The 26,671-nt window shown below is 47.9% G+C and overlaps 1 protein-coding gene across 1 annotated transcript in view; it reads left to right on the top strand.

Moving 5' to 3' along the window:
• The first annotated feature begins 425 nt into the window (after positions 1–425).
• The window catches only part of PDE10A (phosphodiesterase 10A), a 230,854-nt gene continuing 204,608 nt past the window's right edge, over positions 426–26,671 (top strand). Inside the window, exon 1 of the mRNA XM_069489102.1 lies at positions 426–1,305. Coding sequence (XP_069345203.1) covers positions 426–1,305 — 880 coding nt within the window. The remainder of the gene's footprint in view (positions 1,306–26,671) is intronic.

The following is a 26,671-nucleotide window of genomic DNA, read 5'->3' as shown; positions in this document are numbered from 1 at the left end:
GTCTTCTGCCGCCGCCGCCACCGCCGCCTCCGCGGGCAGCGGCATTGCGGCGCTTTTCTCCGCTGCTTTTGAGCAGTCGCCGAGGCTCAGCCACCGGAGCGCGCACAAACCACGCCACGCCTGCAGGCAGTGTCTCCGCAGCCCCTCGCCCCTGCCCTGGAGGACGCCGATTGTGCGCGCCAGCCAGTAGCCAGGCGCCGTCGCAGGGGACTCGCCCCGGGCCCAGGGTCCTCCCGCACCCAAAGCGGAGCATGATGTGAAGACTGGACCCGGAGGACACAGAAGGCAGGAGGGGAGGATCAGACAGACGCTCGGACGGACCGGCCGGGGAAGGCAGGTCCTGCGGGGGCGGAGCCCACCGAGTCCTGCCCGCCGCGCCCCTCCTGCTGGCGGCCTGCCCCCACCGCGGCCGGAGGAGGACGGCCATGGCCAGCCCCGAGGAGCCTCTCGCTCCCCGCCCCCAGGCTCCCTTGCCAGCGGCTGGGGACGAGCGGGGCTCCGGCCTCGGCAAACTCCGCCCGGAACCCCTGCGCAGCGCGGCCGGCGGGGGGAGCGCGGCGGGCCCGGGCCCGGCCCCCGAGTGGCCTGGCTGCGGCCGGGCCGAGCGCGCCGCGCCCCCGCGCCCGCCCCCCTCCTTCGCAGGCCGCGCCAACCCCGCGGGGGGCCCAAGCGCCCTCTCTGCGCGCGGCGGCGGCTGCGGCTGGGTCGCGGCCCGCACTCCCTTCGCGCTCGCCTTCTCCTCCCCTGTCCCCCCCTCCCCTCCATCTTCCTTTTACTTCTGGCCGCCGCCCCCCCCACCCCCTCCCGCTTTTCTCCCCTCCTCATCTGCCTTCCACCTCCCCGTGCGTCTCCCAGGAAGGGAGGGCGCGGCGGCGGCGGCCGCTGGAGGAGGCGGCGGCGATGCTGGCGGCGGAGGAGGACAAGAGGCAGCTCCCTTGAGCGTTCCCCCCAGCAGTAGTCACAGAAGCGGCGGTGGCAGCGGCGGCGGGCGGCGGCGGCTCTTCCTCTCGCTCGCGCTCCAGGGCTTGCTGCTCCCGGCCCGCGCCGGGCCCCGGCCGCCGCCGCCGCCCCGGCTGCCCCTCGGCCCGGCCGCCCGCCGCGCGGGTTCCCCTGGCTTCCCGGGCGCCGGCGGGGGCTGCCCCGGCCCCGGCCCCGGCGGCGGCGGCTCAACTCCGCGGCGCCCCCAAGGCGCCGGCTTCGCACTCGCGGCCGCGTCCCCGCTGCTCTTCGGCTCCGACATGGAAGATGGACCTTCTAATAATGCGAGCTGCTTCCGAAGGCTGACCGAGTGTTTCCTGAGCCCCAGTAAGTGGCCTGGCTCCACGTTCCCGGGCGGGTGGGGGGCTCTCGCCCGTGGGGGACGGGTGAGGGGCTTGGGCCGGGTGTGGGAGGGGAGCGACTGCGGTAGGCGGCGGGCAGGATGCGGTCCCCCGGGCGTTTAGCTGCTCTGAAGGCGCAGGAAGCTGGCGGCACCTGAATGGAGCTCGGGAGCGTTTGTCAGCGCAGGGACACCGGGGTTTCCCAGGCTGGGCGTGCGCGCGGGGGAAGGGTGACCCGGCAGGGCGGCAGGAGCTGGGCATTTAGAACAAGACCTGCCGCCTGCCTCCGGTCCCCTGGCGCTGTTTGTGACCACATTTGTCCGGAATCTGTTTATACTCTTAACTTTGTGACCACTTGCGCCAGGTCCTTCTTTCTTGAGCCTGTGACTACTTGGCTGGAGTCAACGGGCTTCCTTCCACTTGGGGGTCCCGCCCACTGGGGTCCCTGAGGCTGGCGCGACTGCAGGCCAGGCCCTGGGAACCCCGCGCTTCCAACTGTGAAGGCACTGCCCTTCTCCCGGGCCCAGTGTCGGCGCCCCGGCCCCTCCCTCTCCCCCACTCCCCGCAGTGGCCGTTTTCCAGCGCGTGGACTAGCCAGTGTGGAAACGGGTACACCTCCTCCAAGAGGTCTCTCCCCCCACCCAGAGTCCACTTAATGTAGATCTTGGGGGTTAGCTGGTGTTGGGAGTGGGAAAGAAAGGGGAAAGACAATGGGGCGGCAGGGTGGAAGAGAAAGGTGCCGCTGGTTTCGACCGGCGGGATGCGCCCCCGGACCAACTGTGGCGTGGCCTCTCCACCTCGCCACCCGCGGGCGCGGGGCAGAGAGCGCGCTGGGGCAGAGGTGGCAGAAGGCGTGTCACGGCGGAGGGGGACAAGACTGAGCAGAAAAGTCAAGGCAGAGGTTCGCTAGGAGGAAGGAGCAGGCGGGAGATGTGGAGGAAAGAGGAGGCGCCCGGTGAGCAGAGGAGGGGGTTGCCGCTGGCGTGGATGGAGGAAGACGAGGGTGAGGATGGGAAGACCGGGCGAGGGGCGGGCGAGGCGGGGTCGGTGGGAGCTACTCCTGCCCTAGCAGGTCGCGCCCATGGGGCACCGGATGACTCGGGTGCCACCCGGGCCGGGAGCAGCTTCTCGAGGCCCAGAGCGCGCCTCCGAAGCCACCGTTCGCCGCGTGTGCACCGAGCCTTTGTCTGCTTCTCGCTCGGGAACCGCGTTTCCGCGGCGCCTTCTCTGGGCAGTCTCTCTTCTAGGATTGCTGTTTCGGTTTCCCGCTCGCTCTCAGCTGCCGCTCACTCCCGGCCCTGGCTGACCCGCGTCTCCGGCCACTTGGGGTCGCGCCCCTCCTCACGGCCGGAGCTCGTCTGGGTTCACCGCCCGCCCAGGAATCTTTGGGGTGTAGCCCCCGGGCGTGTGAGCGTGTCCCGCGCCGGGCCCAGCTGTCCCCAGCGATCCCGCCTCCCAAGCGCGGGCCAGTCCGCGGCGGCCGCGTGGCCAGCGGCCTCTCACACACCCGCGCGCGGGCTCCGGCCCGGTGATGAGTCTCTGCTCCTTGTACTTGATTGGCCGGCCGGGCGTGGGCCCTGTGCTCCCAGCTGACCCCTCTGTCCTGTCCCCCACCCCCATCTGTCTTTGTGGTGGAAAAGGGATGTGCGGATGGGTGTGTGTGGAGAGAGGGTGAGCTCGCCTGCTGTCCTGAGATGTGGTCAGCCGAGGCATTTTGACTTACTGAAATGGACCCCCGTTGGCCATGAATTGAAGGTGGTGCAGAGAGTGCAGGGCCCCACCACCAGCTCTCTTGGGGTGTTGGGGTCAGCCTGCAGCCCTGCAGTCCCTAGGACTGGGATTCCTGCAGGTCCCCTTCTTGGTGCACTTGTGAATTCCTTCATTAAAAAATAAACATCTACTTTTCTCATTTGGCGGTGGGGCGTAAAGGCTGCTGTACCTTGCAATGACAAACTGTTTTGGGGGAGAAGTGGGTGCTACAGAGCCATAGGCGTGTAGGCATATGGAAGGAACACATTTTCCTGAAATGGTGAGGTTTCTGTTTGTGTGCTGCTGTAACTGCTATTTGTTTGTTGAGGGTCGTGATGGACATTGTGGAACAGGATAGAAATGTGCAGCTCTGGGTGGATGGTTAAGTTGTCCCCTGGGATCCCTAGCGTGCTTTCCCTCTAGAAGGACAGAGTACCTGGAGAAGAAGAAGGGAGTCATTAGAAGGGATCCACTCTGCAGAAAGTTCCACCCGGACGCTGAAGCACCAGGGAAACCAGACTAGCCGTGGTAAGCTCAAGGGTTGTCCCCCAGCCTTGTCCTCCCACTCAGGTCCTGAGAAGTAGCTTTGGGCTTGGGTAGGAGCGAGAGGCTACAGTGGTCTTATTTGGGACATTACTAAGGTAGTAAGGACTAAGATACTTTTAAATGAAATCTATTATTAGACACACTTCACTCAAGAGTGAGAAGAGAATAGATTGTTAAAGGAGAGTAGCTGATTTCTGCTCTGACACTCTTGTCTCCCCTTTGGGGGTCTTTGTTTCTGTCTGTTGCTGCAGGACAAGCCATGTTGGTTTGAATTGCTAAAGTACCTGAAACGCGGTGGATTTTCATGATATTAGTCATTAAAAATTAGCTTTTTGAAAAAGAATTACTGGGTTCTGTAAGAATATAAAATTGTCCAAACGTGTTCAAATATGTCCAGTTGTTGAGTGTTTATTCCTTTTTCTGTCTTTCAGTTTGATCTCTTGGTCTGACAAGCAAGTTGTCATGTAAAGGCTGCTGTGCCCAGTTATTGTTTGTACGAATGCGTGTTTTATTAGTGTTTTTGTTATCATCAGAAGCAAATCCTGTGTTGAGGGTGTAATATCTCTGCCCCATTCCCATCATTTTAGCTCTGCATTTTGGATGTTCGCACTGACCGGCTGGTTCACTCAGTCGTGCACTGAAGAACTTGTTAAGGCAACTGCCAGGATCCAGGCCCTGCCCTGGCCAGGCCCCAGGGACAGAGCCCGGGAGAAGCCACAGAGCCTGTGCGGGAGGACTGCTCCAACCAGTGGGAGAGAAGGAACCCTCCCAGAGGTGGGTTCAACGTGAATGCCAGTACCACACATGGTCAGTGGTCACCGTGCCTGATGCCCCCACTCTGTCCTTATCAGGCCATATTCCTGACTCCTGGACATCTGCCTTTAATCGCGGACCTCCGGACTCTTCCTCCTGCACCCAGCTTCGAACTTCACTGTGAGGAAAGCTGCTGATTGGGATCGAAAAAAGTCCTGCACGTAGAAAGCCCAAATGGTCCCGGAGAATTTAGTGGCGCTTACTTTGCAGTGTGGGTGTGTGCGTACAACAGAGAGGCCAGTCTGAGTGCAGTGGGCCTTCCAGAGCATCGACAAGGCCATCTGCCGCCTGTTGTCACGCGGCCGCGGAGGGTGCGTTGGTCGGAAGCTGCTGAGGCACACCTGTGGGAGGAAGGCTTTCCGAGGCTGAGCTGAGGATGCTTAAGGACAGTCGAAGCCACAGTTACCACCAAACCTCTCTCTATAATGTTTCTGTTTCACCAGTTAGCTACTCTGAATGGCACAAAGAGCTGTAGAAAAGGAAAACACTGCTTGGTCAAGGACACAGAGAAAGGGAGGAAAATTAGGTGGGAAATATTTGTGAATGCCTATGGCAAATACCTTCAGACTACAATTTATTGTATATTGCTCAAATATTCAAGACAGAAAGCGTATGACTCCAGAAATTGTGGACTTTAAATAGCCACTCTTATTCTGTTTCTTGAGACATAAAATGCTGTGTGGCCAACACTTGAGCAAACTGAGATAAATGTAATCCCTTTTAAGAGCAAGTGCGTTTAACACATACAAGCCACACTAGACTCTGCATTTAACTTATCTTCATGGGCTCCGCGAGGCTGCATTTGCAGAGGAATGCAAGACTAAGAACACAGCAATAGAAACGGGTCTAAATCAGTGGACAGCCAACTAACAGATAATTGTTGAGTGCCTACTCAGTGTCAGCTGCTTGGGGGAGATGCAAGTAATGACAACAGTTCCTGCAAAGGACCTGAAATATGGCTACGGATACCCGCAAAGATAACCAGCAAAGCCAGGCTGTGACTTCTTCCTGCAGGGCCAAGGTGTGAGCATCCAGTCCTCAGTCCTCCACAAAGGGGTGACCTAGTTTTTGTCTGGGTAATCAGACAGGGTTTATGTCCATAGGACAAAGCTATTTATACTGGGTGGGATTATTTAGATTATAAATCTGTAATTTCACAAAATTCCACTTTTAATTTCCAAAAACCTGAATGGACAAAGATAATCCCAAAATGTCAAGTGAGAAGCAGTAGAAACATTAGAAGATATGGTGTCTTCTGCTATCTCCATCTGACACATGAGCCTTAGATAAGTGCACATAAAACCTTTTGTACCCCATTAGGAAAAAAATGCAGTGCAATAGATAGTCCAGCAAATACTAGGATTTTGTTTACTATGGAGCAGGTTAAACATGGTGTGGTAAACATTTTACCAACTAATACATTGTTAATTTTTGTTTGTTTAAAAACAGCTGATGCAGTCTGAAGAGAAGAAATAATTTTCATGTAAAAGGAATATTTTCCCTTAAAAGGAAAACTCTTAGTTGTAATTCAAAACATTTTAATTTCCTTTTAAAATGTAAATCAGGCTCCTGCAGCTGATCTTTTCTCTAATTCTGTCTAAGGGAAAACTCCCAGCCACAGAAGGAAGAGCTCATACTCTAGCGGAGAAAACAGAAGGTACCTAACACTCCTCCTTCATTAGTAGCACCTATCACTTTAAACTGTCTTGCTGCTTGTTGGCTTACCTGTTTATTGCCTGTCTTTCCTCTTTAGAAAGAAAACTTCTGAGAGCCTGAGGCAGGGGCTTGTCTTTTTTTATTTCCCTGAGACTGTAGCAGTGGCTGACATGCCTATGGAAGGTCCTCAAATACTTGTGTTGGTAATTCAAAGATGAAAACAAAACGAAAAGTCTAAACAGAAGAAACCATGGTACCTGTCTTCAGGGGACATAGAAATTGATGAGCATACATTGGAAGCTTACTTTGCATTAGCCTCTGTTGTAGGACCCAGGATTCAAAGGTACATGAGACAAAATCAGTTCTCTCAAGAAACACACGGTTAACAGGAGAGAAAGATGAGTTCACAAACATGTTCACCCACAGAGGCGTTGCAGGGTGCTCTGGAGACCGTGAGAACCAGATATCCCCTGACTGGAAGGTCCTGAACAGTTTTCACAGGCGTGGGAGGTGATGCCTTAGTCTTGCTGGTGGCCATGGAGAGGCTTGCAGGGCTAGGGAAGGTACCTGAGGCTGCAGCTTGGAAAATGACCTGGGGCAGGGGGAGGGGAGGGGAGGGAGTGTATTAAGACTTTTTGGCTAAGGGTATGTTACAGTTAACCCTCAGAAAACTTGAACAACAAAGGGATATGGAAGGAAGATAGGAAGAACACCTGTGGTGGATTCTGTGTGAAGGGAGGCAGAGAGCTGGTCTCTGTGACAGAGTCATCAGCAGCAGGTGACAAGAGGTGGGAGCCAGAACCCAGCCCAGGACCACGTGTGTGAAACCATGAAACACCGGGGGAAATAGAAGCAGCAGGCAGCTGGTAACGGTAACGCAACTGGGCGACTGATTGCACCGGGTAGAAGGCATTTGAGTCGTCCGTGTCTGGATTGCGAAGTGGCTGGATGTGGGTTGGGGGTGGGGTGGGGTAGTTCCATTACAAGAGAAAGAAATATTAGAATGGGAAGTGTCAGAACTGAATACCTGCTTTGTGTCAAACAACCCTCTTGGTAGTAGGGAGCTCTGCTTGCAATGTGCCTGCACTCTAGTGGGGTAGACAATAACCAACCAGGCAGGCAAACAGGAAATATCCGAAGAGCTGTGCAGTGAATTAAAACAGGGTTGACTGTGTGGCTCCTTTCATTTGGTCTGTGCACATCTGTCTGGGTAGGGGCAGGAGAACTGGGCTCTGTGGCTCGGTGTGGCCAGCCGTGCAGGCTGCAGGAGAAGAGGGCGTGGGCAGAGGAGGCCGGAAGGCCAGCCAGTGAAGGCTGTCCTGTGGGAGCCCAGAGCCCGCCTGGCAGGGCATGTGCTGAAGTGTGAAGGCAAACGGGCCGGATTTTACTCCACACGAAAGGGAAGCTTTTGGAAGGCTTTGAGCAGGTGGCTGATACATGATTTGTGATCTCAGAAGCTCATTCCGGCAGCAGTTTGGTGAATGAGTGTAGGGGCTGTTGTGGAGCCAGGGGGCTCCTGCAGTAGTCTGGACAAGAAACGATGGTGCGGTGGATTGGAGTGGCGATGAGTGAACTGAAATGCAGTGGGTGGTTCAGGAGGTGTTTGGAGGCTGCGTGCGTATGACTTGCAGGTGGAGGGGTACGTGAGTAGAGGGGGAGCGGAATCAGGAGTCCCTGCCTGGGGTTCGGCTGGAACGGTCAGGCAAGTTGTGGTGCTGTTTCCTGGGGTGCAATTCCCTTTGGCACCGTTAAGCCTGAGCTGCCTACTGCACAGCTTAGTGGCGATGCCAGGAGGGAAGCTGGATAAACGGAGTCTGGGAACCAGAGGACTGGTGGTGACTGGAGAGGGAAGACTGCGACCGTGGCATCTGACATCCTGGCTTGGATGCCCCCCAGGGGCAGTGTGTGGATGCTCCGTGTGAAGCGTGGCGGCTTCGAGGGAAGCAGTTCAAGGTGGTTACTGAACACTTGCTTGGTGCAGCCCAGGTGCTCAGCTCACTTACTTGCATTTGATGAATGAGAGGATCCCCCACCCCGGAATTCTGTGGATGAACTAGATTAGGAATAGGATTTCTGACTCTGCAGCACCATAGTTCTGAGTGGAAACCGGGAATGAGTGGTGGGACGAGACGAAGGCAGAAGAAATGACAGGAGAAGAAAGAAGAGCCATGGAACACCCTGGAAAGGAGTGACCCGGCAAGAGGAGGTGAGATGGAGCAGGACGCACCAAGGAGCTCAGAAGAGGGGCCTCAGGATGGACGCGGCCAGGAGCCCCCGGGAGCAAGTAAGTCCCAGCAGCCGGGGTGCTGCAGTGTCTTGCCCAGAGATTTGGAGTTGAGTGACCGCCCGGTGTCGGAGGGTGAGGAGTCGAGGGCGGATGAGTATACACAGGGCGTCTTGGTCTGCAGTGAGGGACAGGTGAGGGAGTCCCAGGCTGGCGGCAGGTGAACGCTGGCTTTTTCTGAAGAGGATTGAAGGATTGACTCAAGATTTTGATTTGTTGAAGAAAGGGAGTTTGAAGAAATAGGAAAAAGGGTAGAAACAAGCTTTAAAGAAGATAGGTGAGTAGAAAGTAGTGGACATGAGAAGGCTTTGGACACCAGGAGGAAGCCTGAGCAGGCCTGTGGCAGGTGCTGACGTGTTTATGGTGGACGGGGAAGGAACTGCAATGTCCCAGCCCCCGTCTGTCTCCCCATCTCCCCTGCTGGGGGCACTGGGGCCAGCTGAGAGTGAGTGGGGAGGGGACAAGGATGTGGGGGTGGGCAGGTGGCCAGGGCAGGAGAGGAGCAGGGAAGGGGGTGGGGAACTAGGTGGGTGATGAGTGAAGGGTGCGACTGGGCGTTTTTCAGAAAGGAAGATAGACCCTTTTCAGAAGGGAAGCAGTAGTTGTGGGAGACCGAGCCACTGCTGGTGTGCAGTGTGGGCTGGATCAGGAGCTGGCACACATGCATACTCTCTGCATTTGAAAAATACTCCAAACCAAAAAGTGTGCACGTGGCTAAGCTCTGAAACACACTGTTGATGAAACCAGCAGGATGGAATTGGAGTGGAGTATGGAGGGAGGACGAGTATGTGGCGCTGAATGAGGGAAAGATTCCAGAGAGAAGAGAGGACCCGGCAGAGGTGCCAGGAGCAGCCAGAATGCAGGAAGCACTAGGGGATGATTTGAGGCTGGTGGGGGCTTTATGCAGAAGACAAGTGGGAGATCAAGCTGGGGCGGAAGATCAGGGCTTCCTCAGGTAAGGGGTGGGGAGGCTCCATGGAGCGCAGAGTCGCTAGACAATGAGACCTGCAAACACCGAGTGTCTGTTTTGTAGCAGTCCAGTCCCTGTCTTAGTTCTTGGCAGTATACATGTCACGACAGACCTGTTCCCTGCTTTCAAGGAGCTGCTGTCTGATGAGGGATCAGGACCAGGTCAAAGAGGAGCGTGTAGGTGGTCACACAGGTGGGCGGGCATGCAGGTGGGCAGGCACACAGGTGAGCAGGCACGTGGGTGGGCAGGCACGTGGGTGGGCACGTGCACAGGTGAGCAGGCACGTGGGTGGGCAGGCACGTGAGTGGGCAGGCATGCAGGTGGGCAGGCAGGTGGGCAGGCTTGCTTGTGCGTTCTACACTCTCAGGATGTAATCTGAGCTCCTGGTGCTCCTGTGGGGTTCCCTGCACTGTGACCCCTGCCTTGCACCCCTTTCCTGCCTTTCTACCCTGTCTCTTGCCACCGCTCTGCTGTGGTTTAGGCACCAGACTGTTGGTAGCTGGCGACCTTCCGTGTTGGGTCACAATAGCTCCTCGGACCTGAGTCTTTCCTCTCGGTGGCCGGCTGCCACGCCCCGCAGTCCCTTCTCCCCAGGCTTCACGGTGGCCGTGGTGCTCTCACCTGTGCTTCCCTAGTGCCTGGTGCCCAGGACTGTCCACTTCTGTGCTTGTCGCCCCTTAGCCTGGACACTCCTTGAGGAGGGAAGCATGTTTTATTCCTCTTCTTAACCTCAGTGCCTGGCACATTGCCAAGTACAATAAATCAATGAATGACTAGGTAAGTGGAGGTGTTAAAGTGAGAGAATATGGTTGAAATGACCCTTTAAAAATATTAATTTTCCTAAAAGGAAATAAATAATGAAATAAATAATGTGGTTGTAAAGTCTGCTGGCATAACTTGAAACTTTACTTGATTCATTATTATTTTCTTTCATGTCATCCGAATATATGATGTGTCCTGGATGACGAGGGCTTCCGAGCTGCTGTGAACACAGGTGTCCACGTGCCTGAGCTGCTGGGCCCAGGGTCAGCAGGGAGCAGCCACCAGAGTGGCTGGGAAGGAGAGTGGTCAGTGTTGAGAGTGTTCCGGATGCTTCAGCCTCGTTTCCTGAGGCAGTGATAGAAAGCTTTGTGCTTTGGCGAGAATGTTTTCTACGTAGCAGAGAGAAAGTGTTGCTTAGAAAGGGCTGAAACAATGCCACCTGTTTGGATAGGATAAATTATTTATAAAAATAGAAGCATATTTGGACTTTTTTAAAGTCGGTGAGCACTGTGTAAGAAGCAATTCTGCGTGAAGAGCAGATGGCTCTGCTGGGAGAGGAAAGACCAGCAGGTGACTGCGGAGCTGCAGGCCGGGGCGGGGTGGAGGTCGGTGCAGAACGAAGAGAAAGAGCTGCATGAGTATGTGGACTTCAAGTTGTTCTTATCTGTATGTGATGTAATTTTATGTAGTTTTAGCAGCTTGCAACATAAACATCTAAAATGCTAGCCAGCAGGGCTTGATTACTGTGGCTTCCAGGATTTAGTAATTGTATCTGTTGCTCTCGGGTTACATACATTTTCAACTTGTCTTTTTGTCCCAGGACCAGAAGTTTACTTTTAAAAACATGCTTGGCTAGTTGGTCATGATCATGCCTTTTTAGGACCTATATCTTTTGTTTCTCATGATTAAATATATCATTTAATTCTTAGGAGCAGATTAAAGACCTACTTACGAAACCTTAGTAATTAAATCAATGTGGTACGGGCACGTGGACAGGTAGACAAATCAATGCAACAGGTAAGAAAGTCTCAGAACAGACCTAGACACTTAAAGTAATATACTGTATTATAAGAGTGTCATTTCACATGGGAGAAGACGAGATAGACTACTGAATACATGATTTGGAGACAACTAGGTAGTCATCTAGAAAAAAATAAAATGAGATCATTCCTTACATCGTACCTCCAGGATAAATTCCAAATGGATCACACATTTAAATATAAAAAAAGAAAATCATAAAAAGAAAAAAATAAGGAAATCCCTTTTTAGCCTTAGAGTGGGGAGAACCTTTGAATGTGACTCAAAATCCAGAAGAAAAGGAAAGATTGATAAGTTAACCTACATTGAAACAACAAACAAAACAAAAACCACTTTTTGTGGCTCCAAATGCCATCAGCCAGGTCTCAGCGAATTCCTGCAGAGGCCCTGTGCAGGGACTGGCCCTCCTGTCCACTGCGTCTCTCTCTGCTTCCCGCAGTGTGTGTGAAGAAGCTCCAGCACCCCAGACTGCTCGTGGTCCTTGCACTTCTACCCCAGGAAAAAACACTTATAGCTCATCTCTTAGCACAGGGCTAACCTTCTTAATATATAAAGTGCTCTTAGGAACAATTAAGAAAAAGAACAACAACCCAATAAAAAAAAATTGTCCAAGGAAATGAACAGAAAGTTCATAGCAAAAAGGAAGTAAATGGCTCTTTAAAAACATGAAAAGATGCTCGACTTCATTCATGATAAGATAAATGCAATTGAAGATAACACTGAGGTACCTTTTTCACCTGTCAGATTTGCAAACATTAATAAACTTCGTGGCCAGGTGTGGTGGCTCATGCCTGTATTCCTAGCACTCTGTGAGTCAAGATCTGTGACCTCAAGATCACTTGAAGTCAGGAGTTTAAGACCAGCCTGAGCAAGAATGAGACCTTGTCTCCACTAAAAATAGAAAAAATTAGCCAGCTGTGATGGTATGTGCCTGTAGTCTCAGCTACTGGGGAGACTGAGGCAGGAGGATTGCTTGAGCCCAGGAGTTCAGGGTTGCTGTGAGTTAGAATGATGCCACGGCACTCTAGCCCGGGTGACAGAGCGAGACTCTGTTTCAAAATAAATAAATAAACAAATAAATAAATGTCCTAACACGCTATTGACAAGTGTACGAGGAAGCAAGTACTTCCATACATTTCTGGTGGGAGAATCAATTGGTCCAGCTCTCGAAGAGGGCAATTTGGCAGTATCGATCAATATTTAAAATACATGTACCCATTGAACCAGTAATTCAACTTCTGGGGATTTATTCAGATATACTCACACATAGGCAAAGTGACTTAACAGGGTATTAATATAGCACAGTATTGTTTGAAATAAAACATTGGAAACCACCTAAAGGTCTGTTGCCAGGAGCCTGGGTAAGTAACGTTGTGGCAGTAAAAACTAACATACTAAAGATCTTCCAGACACGCTGTCACGTGGAAAAAGCACGGTGTAAAATAACACACACTCACACACCCACACATTCACGCACATTTTTGCATTAGAAAGGACAATAAAAGCATATACTTGTATTTGTTTGTAATTACGCAAAGAACCTGGGAAGAAACACAAGAAACCCTTAGCAACACTGGGCAGCAGAGGGTGGGGGAGGCCGAGGCGGCTGTGGGAGGGGTCCCGGGTGGGGAACAACACTTGTAGGGAGACTTTTCAGTGGACACCGTTTTGTAGTTTTTGATTTTTCAATGATATAACTTCTTACCTATTCAAAAATTAAATTTAAAAACGAATAAGAATGTACTGAAGTGGCATTTCGTTGAGAATTGCCTTACTTTGTTATGGACACAATCTTTTTTAGTGTTGTGTTTTTTTATTGCCTATTGCCGCCCTGTTGAGACGGTGGTTTCAGGCCCCTGAAGTTTGTTGGGTTAATTTTTGTCTTCCTCTCGCCTCCCACCTCCTCCTCCTACACAAGATCTCCAAATGTCAAACCATGAATATTAAAAAAAAAAATTGCATGCATCAGTACCCCTCGTGGCTGTTATCAGCTCCTTTTCTATGACATGCACAGATCTGAAAATGGAAAAAAAAACCCACTTCTATTTGAATGTAGTTTCTGACTGGTGCAGCGGATGGATTCATATTTAGGATGTGAACTATTGTTTGAACTGTTGGAGAGCTGCCCAGCCCACTTCATCTGGTAGAAATTACTACATTTTGGCAAGAATGTCTTCCTTGTGAAAACGTGAGCTTTAGATCCTAGCACTTCTCAAGCGAGTGCAAAAGTAGCCTCCAGTGGTATTTACACTTAATGATACCACCAAGGGGGGGGTCTCAGCACTTTATTATAAACTGATGTGATATCGATTTGGACGTTCATGTAGAGCAGGGACAGTGGGAGTGTCTGCATCCCTTCCTGAGCACCTTGCCGAGCCCTGCGGGAGCCCTCGGGTACCAGGTGCTGGGCCCCTGCCCCAGCCAGAGATTGCCCTCCGAGAGCATCCTGCCGGCTGGGTCAGGGTGGGTAGCACCTCCCCTCCGGCCGGGCCTTCGTGGTGACACTTGGTTATTCAGATCCCCATGTTTGATCTCTGTCCTGACTTTATTTTGGGCTTAGAGTTCGCACGTTTCTGTGAGTATCTGAGGGGGCTTCTTTCCTGCCCATCACTTGTTCTCCCCCCTTGGGTTGGACATCATCCTGCTCATTTTCCTGTGTTCTGCTTCTAATGTTGACAGTTTTCTTTGTCTTATCACTTAATATTATTTCCTTCTAGCCCACCCATTGGTTTTATTTTAGCTGCTACTTCCTTCCTACTTACTGGATTTTGTGAGAACCCTTTCCTGACCTTAAACGTCAGCCACTGCCCTTGCAGCTCCTCCTCCTCCGAGTTGAGTCCTGCCAGTTCTGCCCAGGTGATCCACGCTGACACCCTCCACCTGCCCATGCTGAGGCCCCCTCCCCCAAGGCACCGCGTCCTCTTCGTAAACTGTGTTTTGGGGAGAACCCTGATTACGAGGGCTCCTTTTCTGTTGAGCGGCTCCCGGGGCTGGGGTGGGTGGGGAAGGGGCACCGCAGCCCTCTCACCCCACGGAGCACTGTGAAGCCGGCGGGGGCTTTGCAAGCCGCTGGGGATGTCTTGGTGTTAAAGGCTATTCTTTGTTAATAATAATAGTGCCCTAGTTTAATTTTACTTCTCATGCGATCCAACTATAACTGCAAAGCTTTGGCACCGCCTGTGTTTTGTAACTGTTCTGTTCCTTTTGTCAGGGCCATCACTAGGAAATCTGTATTTTTTTCCTGAGTGATTTTTGAATTTTATTTTTGTTTCGTGTTGGTATATTTTTACATGTATCCCTGCCAAATTTTTGATATTCGGAATTGTTATGACTTCTTGTATCTGGGTTGCAGTGTGGTGTGATGTACCACATATTGCTAATAGAGCAAGGTACTCAGTACCAGGTTTTGGGGTGACCTAAACTTTTCCTAACTGTCCTTGTCAGGTAGGGGTCGACTTCAGAGGGAAAGAGATGCAGTTCACCCCTGTTCCCTTCCTCTGTCTTTGTAGATACCTTGCTGGCACTTGTCAGTATTTGCCTTGTGCTTTGTGACTGGCAACTTCTCAGTAAGGAAAAGCGGATGGTTGATGTGCTAAGAAATGTGCGTGTGTTTGTATTTGTTAAGCAAATATCAAGGAGGCAGTATAGCATAGTGCTTAACTGCGAGCTTGGTTTTGGAGTTCCACAGACCTGGGCTGGGGGGGGGGGCTTGCTTTGCCACAGTCCTAATATTGCTGTGAAGATTAAATGAGATAATATTTAATCAAGTGTTTACCGTAGAGCCTGGAGCAGAGTAAGGGCCACAGCACACGCTGCCATGGTCCTTTCCTTGGATTCGGAGCCCGCCCTGAGACAGCCTTTTCTGAAATGCCAGCCTCTGCCCGTGACGCCCGTGCTGGGGCAGCGTGGTCGGGAAGGGAAGCGAAAGGCTGCCCAAAGCATCCATCAGGCTGGGAAAGGTGTTCCTTTGTAGTGACAGGAAGTTCAGCTTGGATAGCAGGAAGTGGCTGGAGTCCTCGAGCAATTCTGCTTTCTTGGCAAGAAATTAAAGGAAAATGTGTTGAAAATAAAAGGGAAGAATTTTTGGAAAGAGAAAGAACTGAAAAAAAAAAAAAAAAAGAAGAAGTGGTTGTCATTAGAATTCTCCATTTAGGGAAGCTATTTTCTGAAAGGCTATTGCAGTCCCTTTCGCCATTTATGGAGCCTCCGCACCTCCAAAAGTTTGGCCTCTGCCCTCTTGTGTCTCTGAATTTTTCACGGTCACTCGCCCTGACTAAAAGCAGAAAGTTGCTGCTGGGTCTCCTGCTGCTGGCGGGAGTGGGCGGCGGAGGGGCAGGGTGGGGGCAGAGTGGGCTCCGCGAGGGGGGCCTGGGCCAGGAGGCCCTTCCCCACTGCCCCCTCTCCGGATGCCACGGTGCCCCGGCCCTTGCAGCTCACGTTTGGTTTGCATGGCCACGTTTTTCCTTTGCAACCAGTTATTTATTGACTTTAGAATTTTGTGGATAGTTGGTCTACTAGTATGTTCTTAAGTACATGAGTGGTCTTAGTCCTATATATGTATTACAGTTTTCTTTTCTAATTTAGTTCACTCTAACTTGAAGAAAGGCGAGAGTGTGCCCATGCACAGCGATTATCTCCTCAGGGGTGCATTTTGAGAAGGCCACATTTTAAACTCCTTTAAACAAACATCCTACATCTGATTTGTATTTATTTGAAACAAAGCTACCAATACATTATATTATTTTAATTTAAAACTCTACAAATAATTTGAGGAATTATGCTAATATCTGTCATGGCTTTTAGGAATTCAGTGTGTACTTCTTAAAAAAAAAATCCGGATTGGCTTCTGTTGTTGGTAGGTAGTATTTTGAAAATATTAGAAGAAATTCCATATAGGCGTCCAGCTGTGCCTCCGTGGCCCAGAGTTCCTCGTTCTACCAAGCACCAGGTAGCAAGTGTGTCCTGTACTAAAGTTGACGTCCTGTTCGCCTGTGTTTCCTTGGCACTGTGAACTTGAGGTTCCCTCTCTATCTCAGACGACTAGCAGAGTGTTCCATAGCAATGACTCACACAGTACGTGTTGAATGAATGAATTACAAGCAGCAGTAGGTGCACTGGAAACATATATTTTGGAGCAAAATTTGGCCTCAGATCTGTTTAATTTCTCAGAACTCCAATTTTCTTCTTTTTGAAATGAATGTTGAGAAAACGTTAGTTTCCTTCAATACTTTTTTCTACAAAGAGGAAATTGCAGATTTGTTTTAAGTCATAATACTTCGGAATTTTCTTGACTTATCAAAATTTTACATTTATATTTTAGTGTTGATTTTATATTAAGTATGAGAGCCTTCACTTAACTTTTTATTATAAAAAGAGAAAAGAAAATGCGGAACAGTTTTCGGAAATCCTTAAAACGTTACTTCTGATTTTCAAAAGAAACGGCAGCTTCATGGAAAGGTCTGTAAGTGAATGTCCTCGTGCCCCTGGGGTGGGACAGGGCTGCGGTGCGGCCTCTGCCCCCCACTGTCCCGGGGCTGCGGAGGGATTGCACCCCGTCCCTGCCAGCCCGGCTCATTTTCCCCGAGAAGACTCAGGCGTGGTCCTATTTTAGGATCTGACCCGCTGCTTTGATTGCTGGGTTATTTTCCTCTCTTTATACTTGTTTCCTACCTTACATAAGGGTATTGTCCTCAAGTGGGGGAACGTGTCAGACTGTTTGTGGTCATGTTTAGTAGTTGCTTGGGTGGATATCAGTAATTGGCTGAAGAGAGTAAACTTTTAAGGAGATCTCAGTCAACGGCTGTGTAGGTTTTGCCAGATTTAAACATGGTTGCATTTCTGTTAACTCACTCTAAGGCCAGACCTCTGATTCCAGTGTTCTCTGAATTACTCAGCTTCCCTTGAAGGAAATTTCTACAAGCTCCAGTTTGTTAGTTTGGGATTCCTTGAAAGCAGAGCCTGAGGTGAAGACAGCTGGTTCATCTGGGAGGTGATTCCAGCCGACGGGAGGAGGTGGAGCAAGGTCCCTGGCCAGGAGGGAAGGCCACGGGAGGGAGGCGCGTTGTTAAGATTGCCAGTGTGGGCAGTAGGGCTTGGTCCCAGCAGGACACCCCTCCCAGAAGCACAGGAGGCAGCAGTACCCCAGCTGTGGGCTTTTTTTGTCATGTTCCAACAAAACTTTATTTACAAAAACAGGTGGTGGACTCTAGTTTGCTCCTCATCCCGCTGGTAGAAGACTCTACAGGCTGAGGAACCCTATTCCAAAAATCTGAAATCCTCCAAAATCCGAAACTTTTTGAGCACCAACATGACACCTCAAGTGGAAAATTTCACACTTGACCTTATGCGACAGGTCACATATGGCGTTAAAAATATTGTATAAAGTTACCTTCAGGATATTGTATAAGGTGTACAGAAATATTAATGAATGCCCTGTTTAGACTTGGATCACATGCCCAACATATCTCACTGTAAATGCAAATAATACAAAATCTGAAAATATCTAAAATTCGATATACTTCTGGCCCCAAGCGTTTCAGACAAGGTAGACTCAACCTGTATGGTTTTTGATGAACAGAGATTTCTCCCTTTGTTCTTCAGAAAGCCGCTGCATTTCAGCAGAGTATCCTCTCACCTGTGATCATATTCGTAGTGGGGGGCACGGACTCACCCAGTCAGTACGCCCGCTGGCCCTTGGCTCAGGGGTCCCACTTTTATATGGGGCCCCCGACCATTCAACTTCTGTGGGGATGTGTGAGGGCAACATTTCCACGGGACAGGAACTTTTGGATTTTCATCTAGAACTTATATATTTGATTTTCACTTTTTTTAGTATCTTGTAGTCTTAAATCACTTTACAGAGAGTGAGACAGGAATCAAGAGGCACATGTATAGATATGTACCCATCCCTAAGAACCGTATGATGTATGTGGGATATCATTTGGCAGATGCTTTAAATGTTTTGTATGTGGCTAAACTGGCTTGGAGAGATGATATTGTTATATTCTTTTTTGTGGATAACTACATTAATATATACAGAGGTTGATGGCGCAGTACTCAGAATGGCTAGTTTGTCAAGAAATCCCTGTGTCATATACATTTTTCTTTCTTTATTTTTTTCTTAAAATATTGATTATGGATCCTAGTGAAGATTTGGGTAGTGCAGCATTACTTATTTAGAGATGCTAAGAAAATTTCATCATAAATTTATTATGTAAGGAATGTATAATATATTATAAACATAGTATATAATTACATATATAAATGCATAGTTATCCTACACTATTATATAGTGACAGATATGTAGTAGAGAAATGAATAGGTTAGAAAATAAGGGAAGACTCCAAACCCTGTAGGATGTCTTGAAATGAGAACTCTTTATCAGCAATCTTCAAACTTACATACCCACTTTCAAGATGGTACAGAGGCAAAGATTGCTTTAGAGAAATCAATTTCTATATTCTCAACCTTCCTCCCATCTATCCATCCATCCACCCATCTATCCATCCATCCACCCATCTGTACATCCACTCATCCATCTGTTCATCCGCTCACCCATCTATCCACCCACCCACCCATCTATACATCCATCCACCCATCTATACATCCACTCATCCATCTGTCCATCTATTCATCCATCTATCCATCCACCCACCCATCCACCCACCCATCTATCCATCTACTCACTCAACTGTTCACCCACCCATGTGCCACCCACCTATCCACCACCCACCCATCCACCCATCTATCCATCCATCCACCTACCCATCCACCCATCTATCTGAGAATTACAATTCAGAAGTGAGAAGTTGTCACAGGGATGCAAGTCAGATTATGTATTTAAATTATAAAATAATCTTTCAGACAGAAATTAGGTCTAATTCAGCTATTCAGCTTGACATTGAAGACTAGCTTTCCGGGAAATTGTATGGCAGACAGACTCTATAAACTGAATGAACTGTTCCTCAGCTCCAGGGTTTTGACAAAAATACATATAAGGCATATTTGTTGTAAGAAATGTGTAGGAACATATATCATTCACAACTATTTAAACTTGTGATAACAATTTTTATATGTCAGCTTAAAAATGTGTGATAGGTGCAAATTCTTTTTGCAAGTGTTCTGCAAGAGAATAAATGCAAAGAGTGATTTGGATCTGAGTTAACGCACAGGATGTAAGTAAATCACCCGGGATGGATGGCAGTCACCCATCTAAGAGTTACAAAGCCTGGAGTGATAAAACCAGCAAGCGTGAAGGTTATAAATGATGATTTTACCTGACCTTTGGCTTACAAGGTTCTTCAGCAAGACCGAAGAGGATGCTGGGAGCTAGTCTTCCTACTTTCAACCAGTTAATACCACTATTACAACCAGAATGCTTGTTGGGGATTGTGTACACATCAGTGCCTTGCAGAGCGCTACCCCGCTAATGTCTGTGTAATCAGTGATATTTTATTTTAATTCCCATGTTCGTGTGGCTCCCCCGATAGAATTCAGTTGGATTCAGTGAATATTTGTTATGTGCCTCATATCTGTTCACAGTGGTGAACAGATCAGGCGATGTCCGTGGCCTCGAGGAGCCTGTAGTCTAGTAGTCGAGGCAGACCTAAACAAATACAGCGTGCTAGACACATACACAAGGGAAGCTTAACCAATCTGGGGCATTTGGAAAAGTCTTGCCGAGGAGGTGACAGGGGAGAAGGAAGACTGAGGTAGCCGGTATGGATGTGGAGTTGCGGGAGTTGTGTTTCAGGTGGAGGGAGCGGTGTGTGCAGAGACAAAGTGCACGTATTTAAATCCAGGTGCAGCTGTCTTGGGACTGCAGCAGCACGGGGGGTGGGGGGCACAGCCCTCCCAGAGTCAAAGCAGTAAGTTACACCTGCCACAAAATGAACAGGTTACACAGGCACATCCCTAATGGAGGACAGAGGAAACCACATTCCCTCCAGGGCATGGCCTGAACATTGCTTGGAGGCTGGAGGATGGTTGCCATGAGTGCGGTCAGGGGTGACATGCGGAGCCGGAGAGTTCATATAAATAACCCTGCTTTGCAGATATGGGAAGGTTTGCAGTTTTAAAAGTTGTTTTCTGTTCATGATTCTGTTTGGCTCTTGTGACAGGCCAAAGAGGGTGGATCTTAAGCGAGTGAGGCTGAGAAACTAAGACTTGCATCCCAGCACTGCAGACGGGGTGTCCTGTACTCAGGCGGCCGCTGGGGGCCCGCTGCTGAGGCGCCCCAGCGCTCCCTGGGTTCTCAGGGCGTAAGCACCAGCTTTGCCTCCGAGATGGCGCATTTCTGGGGGGAAACCTGTTTTCCAGATGACTGAAGTATAACTTTTAAAGAACCTACTTTTAATGATTTAAGTTAGTCTACATATAAGTCTTATTAAAATGTGCGATACCTTTCTTATCTTCTTAGATAAGAAGTGAATCTAATAGTTTACCTTTTACCTTTATTAGCATCGATCATTGTTCTTTTATAATAGAGAAATGCCTTTTAAAGCACTCTTAAGTCTTATAGGTCTATACTTAATTAATAGCCTCAGATTATCAGGAACTTTCATTTATTTTTCTTGTAACTTTTAAAGTTTTTCTCTTTTCTCAGTTGACCTCTTGGCATCAGGTACGCTGTGCTGGTGCCCACGTGCCCGCTCAGAGAGCCGGGCATCCTCCCCTTCCTAGTCAGTCTGTGTCGTCCCTGTCCTGGGCCAGGTGAAGCAGACGGCCCTGCGGGGGAAGTGGTCAGCTGGCCTTGAATATGGGGAGGAGGTGAGGGGCCGCCTGTGGGGGTCACCACTTTGTGATAGCTCTTCTGACTTTGTGGACAGTAGTTACTGGAGCAGTGACATTTCTTTTGTGTACGAGTATTCTGAATATTTCCTGGTAGGTGCTGGCAGAGGACAAAGTAACAGTCGATAGAAAGTTGTTGTACTTGTTGGATGAATTGTATTATTTTCTGCCAAATATATGAACCATTGTTATTAATAACACCTAATTTTTATAAATAAATTTATAAACTGCTATTTATGAAACCTGTGTTTTATTTAAATTCCTGTCTTATAGCAACAACATGGCATAGTTTATCAAAAGTTTATTTTACTCATTTGACCTCCAGATGAGAATATGGTGTAGTTTCAGCCCTTTTGAACAGGAGAGCTTAGAAGGCAGAAAGCAGAGGAACACTACAGTGGTTATTAATAGTTGACAGTGATGTACAGACGATTATATAAGAGCTCTCCTTGTGTTTTATGTAGTTTTTATGCTCTTCACATCTTCTTTGACCTAAAATGTTAACTGTTTTTGTTCTCATTTTAGAGTTACCTGAGTGAGCTTGTTTAAATTTGCCAAACCTGTTGATAAAGTAGCATGAAATTTTTACTTTTACACCATTACAGTCCAAGAATATATTTGCTTAATGTATCTGATGAATAAATAATGTAATATGGTTGGTTGTTCCAAAGTGGTGCAAAAACCTCAATATTACATATATAATAACACAGAAACAAAAAGACATACCTCTTTTAAAGGACTTCTTAAAAACTGGCATATAAAAGCCATTGGAATCTTTATGATTTGAAAGCCTCTCTGCAGTTTTAAAACATTTTCATTATCCAGAAATTTCACATTAAGTAAGTCTTGCATTTCTTATACTCTAATGGAAGAGAGTTACATGGATACAACTTAAAGAACTTTGATCGATTTGATGTTTTATAGATTTTTTTAGTCTCCCTTCATTTTTTATCTTGATTAACTGCAGTTGAGAATTATAATAGGTATGGCTTCCTGTAAAAATAAAATTAGTCCCTTGAGTTTTCAGTTGTGCAGAGGAAGGCAATGGATGAAAATTCATATAGCAGCAAGCCCACAAACCGTAGGTATTAGACTGTAATGTAAAGAACATGTGGCCAGGCACGGTGGCTCACACCTGTGATCCCGGCACTTTGGGAGGCTGAGGTGGGAGGATCGCTTGAGCCCGGGAGTTGGAAGTTGCAGTGAACTATGATTGCGTCACTGTACTCCAACCTAGGCAAATAGTTTGAATATGGGTCTGCTGGTTGTTGACTCTTAGGCAAATCACTTAACTTCTCAATGTTTTCCCCAATCTGTAAAATAGTGGTAATATTTCTATCACACAGCTTCTTTCCTTCCCTCCCTCCCTCCCCTTTTTGGTCAGGATAAAGATGGAATAATGAATGTGAAAGTGCTTTGTAAACTATAAAATATAGCACAAATATACATCGTTACGGCATCATTACAAAATCTGGAGGACAGAGAATATAAGGGTTCATAATCCTCATTGTTATATAATGTTTGAATGGCAATTGTGTGTTCTAGATACTTAGAGACTCTAGTTCTTTCTTAGTATGGTAGTTAATTTGCTATTGTTGTTGGAATATTCTATTTTAGATTGCCAGGTAGGCAACTAAATACATACCTTATTATGCAGCGTGGGTGTTGTGTGGGCGACTTAACCTTGGGATGACGAACTTAACTTTTACCAGTTTTGACTAGTATATATTTAAGTGATGAAGTTTAAGATTTCATAGCATATGCTTTAAATTTTTTTTCATCTATCTATATGATAATGCTGACAGTATAAAATGTAAAGTTTAAACATTCTACCTCAAAAACCAGTGCAAAGTAGATGGTCTGATAAGTATTACCTGCCTCCTTTCAGGAGACAACACAATGACAATAATTGGTATAAGAAAATTAAATTATTTTTCTTTTAAAGCTGTATTTTCTTTGATATAAAATGACTGACTCCTTTCTCTCTCCTTCCCTCTCCTTCCCTCACTTTGTGAAACCTATTTGTATTTAGCTTTTATTTGCATGTAGTTTGGCCCCTACTATGCTTAAAGTTATCAGAGTTATAGAGTGGGAAGAAAAGGGAGGGGGAATGTGTTGCGTAGTGGAATCATTTCCAAACAGAAAGGGTTAAAAAATACTTTTTTTTTTTTTTGGAGCAAAAAGCAGGAGGCTTTACACTGAGGCATTTCACAAAAGGCAGTAATCTCAGAATCTGATTAGATACCACTTTGAGGTTGCCCCTTTCACCCAGTGTAAAGAAATTCTGACCGGTTTTTAAAAGAGATGTTACTGAAGCATTTACTAACAGCTGGTGACCGACTGGATGGAGGAAACGAGGAGATGGAATATGAAATAAAAACCTGATGGAAAATGGGATTGTGGAAAATAAATGCTGAAAAGCGTTTTCGTATTTCAAGAGGTAAAGACAGGCACAGTTTTAGAAATGACACACCCTGGGAACCCAGGTGGGGCCTGGGCGGTGCAGTCACTCTTCCTGGTGGGCAGTGGCAGGGTGAGAACCACGTTCTCTAAGCCACAGCCCCGTGTGGGCCAAGCGGGTGATCCTTGTTCTGATGGGTTCCTTTTGCCTTGGCCTGGCCCTGCCATTCTCTGCCCCCCCACGCAGCATGCACGTGTGCCACCGAAGCTCACCCCTCTGCGGTCACGCTGGTGTGCTGCAGGCCCTGGCCCTGTCTCTTACCAGCTCTGAGAAATTAATTGCGTAATTTCTTTTTGCCTCAGTTACTGCATCTACAAAGCAGGATGCAAATGGTAGTACGTTGTTCACAGGGCCATTCAGAGGATTAAATCAGTCCCTAATAGGTGCGTAGCACAATGCACTGCATATAGAGTAGCTACTATTTTATTTCCATGACGATTTCATTGACAGTTTGATGACTTTCACATTCATCCTCTCAGGCCTGGTCACAGCAGTCTCCTGAGAGAGGCAGGCTGTTGTTATCCCTTTCTTTATTTTGCAGGTGCTAAACTTGGTTTTGAGGTGTGAAGTGACCTGCCTTTCTGGAGGGGAAAGGCGGCTGGGATCAGGGCAGGTGTGTGAAGCAGGAAGTTTCTACAGTAGGTAGAATAATGCCGCATTCAAGCACACGAACACGTGGCATCGAAAGGAGGCTCATGCCTGTACCTCCAAGGAATTTTCCACAGGTGTGTCCGTGCGAGTGCGTGAACGGTTTGTCGGGGCTGTGCAGAGCACTCCTGTGTGGCAGGGCTCCTTGTGTGCATCCTCAGTAAGGGGACTGGACAGGGTCGCTCTGGGGATTCAGCAGAGCCTGAGCCGGGAACTCAGGAATGCGCGGCTTCCTGGAAGGGCTGGTTTCCCTACATTCTTGCCTGTGAAGAGTTTTTGAAAAGGTGTAAATCGTAATAAAATTAGAGTGCTCCTTCTTCAATAATTGACATTTAATCCTCAAAATTCTGTATCAGTTCCACTACGAATTTCATAAACGTACCTTGGCAAATTATATTTCTATATGTTTACCTCAGTTTGGCTCCTCAGGAGAATACTTATAACTTTATTTTGAAGGGGTGTGTGTGTGTGTGTGTGTGTGTGTGAAAATTTCCTTTTCAAGTAGCCGATGAACCAGCTTGTGAGTCTGCTAATATGGTAACCTGTGCGGGGCAAACGTATGGGATTTACCCCCCGGGCGTATCCTGACCTAACGATAAGAAATAAGGGATTCTTTGGGTACTGTGCATTGTATGTCCTGGGCAAACAAGAGATGCTTATTTACCACATGAATGCAAATGTCTATCTACAGAGAGAATTACGAATTTGAAATCGGTACAAAAATAATGAACGAGAGCTAGGGGCCGTCCTAGAGGTCATGGGAATGGCTCCCATTCCAGTGAAGTGTTTACACAGCGATAACACTTAGCTTCCGATATTTGCAGTTATTTTGAATGTTGTTCTTTGAAACGTTGCATACAGGCAGCTTAATGTAATTGTACAGTACGGAATATTTTTCTGTTAAGAAAATGGAATCTTCTGTTTCCATCAAAGCATGATATTCCTCTTTATCTTTTGTTTATAATTTTGCCTTCAGTGGCTATTAAAGATATTTTCATTCTTGTATGCACCAAATTATATACCGTACCTAAAACAAAGAAAATAATGTGTTTACTATGGTCCTTGAAAATCTTGCTTTGTACAGACCTGTTCATTTATGTGGATGTAAATGAAACTGTCCTTTCTAAGAACTTATTCCAAATATCTGAATAAATTTTATGAAATTCATAGGTAAGAAAACATTTAGATTTGTCACAAATCTCTTCAGAATAAGTTAAAAGTGATATAAATATACTCTAATTGAAGCACCCACTGGTTTCCTTGGATAGCATAATTCCAAATCTGCTATCTGATATTTGCTTTGGATAGAGGTTCATAAGTTTTAAATGCTTACAAATGGTTATCTAAGAAGTTTTGCTAGTTTCCTTATCTGCTAACCAATTTAATAGTCTATTTTTAGGCGTCCATTCAGTAAAAGCAGTACGTTACTGATTTCCCCCTTCTTCCTGACAACAGTGAAAATATGCACACGCGTGGACACACACAGACACGCACGCACCCCACTTGACTGGCAACATGAGGACAAACCTAAGCTTTGACATTATGCCAAAGCCAAGACTAAATTGGTGCCGACATTCATTGTTATAAAAGGATAAATAACAACCAGTATCTCCACACATGAATAATAAGTAGTATCACTTTGGGGGTATTCACTTTTTCTGATGCCTTTCATATACCCAGTCTGTGCTTGGCACACATCCGTGATTCTATTTTATTTGGGGATCTTACTGGCCTTTTTGTCTCTCAGTCAGAGTGAATACAAACATTTTCCCAAGGAGGATACTGCCCTGACCAGGGGAAGCCCCTAGGCTGCCTCTCAGGAACAGCGAAGTGACCTCTGCCGGGAGTGGGAATTGCCCGCTCAGTTTTGGTAAAGCAACACCCCCTTTACGTCCCTTCTCAACTCTCCGTGAAGGCAAAGGGGTCTGGGTTCACCTGACAGCCTGGGAGAGCTCTAGTGCACCCACTTCCAGGAGGGGAAACAGAGCAGTGCTTGCTACATAAAAGCTTGACTCAAGCCAGGCTGGCGACCTGTGCTCTCCGCTCACCCATGTCACACTGAACTAGTCAGTGTGAAGTGTGGGTCTGTTTCGGGGACGTTATACTGAGATTGTGTCCACAGAGAGTTTGTTATGAAAGACTGACGTTTGGGGGACATGTTCATTCTCAGTACCGGGAATGCTGCTCTGTTTTTCCAGAACAAATGACCCGCTTTCACTCTGTGGACTCTGAGTTCTGTAAATTTTCATCTTGACTGTCAGGAAGTTTATAGCTAAATCTATGGCTTCTACGTAGCGTGTGTGTCACTCTTGTGGCATATGTTTTGTGTCATCTCTATTCCCGCTTCTATTTCATTTCCCTATCTTTAGTTTGCTTTCTTCTTTCATTTCTATAAAGTATGTTACCTTCGTCTCATGGTACTTTCTGTATGCTTGCAGACTTTCTTAAATAGTCTCTCGAACCAGGCACGGTAAATAATCTTCATTTATTCATTTTTTAATACAATCCTGATACAGCAGTGTGTTACCCTTGTTTTGTGTGAGGGGAAATAGTAGTTTCACGGTTCCACAGCTAATGAAGTTAGTTGCAGGATCGAGGCTCAGCTTTCGTTCTCTCTCTGAGAATGGCCAAGCTCA

Source organism: Eulemur rufifrons, chromosome 15 (genome assembly GCF_041146395.1).
Source record: "Eulemur rufifrons isolate Redbay chromosome 15, OSU_ERuf_1, whole genome shotgun sequence".
NCBI lineage: Eukaryota > Metazoa > Chordata > Mammalia > Primates > Lemuridae > Eulemur > Eulemur rufifrons.
The sequence above is the reverse complement of the archived record's forward strand: the minus strand, read 5'-3'. Positions and strand labels throughout refer to the sequence as shown.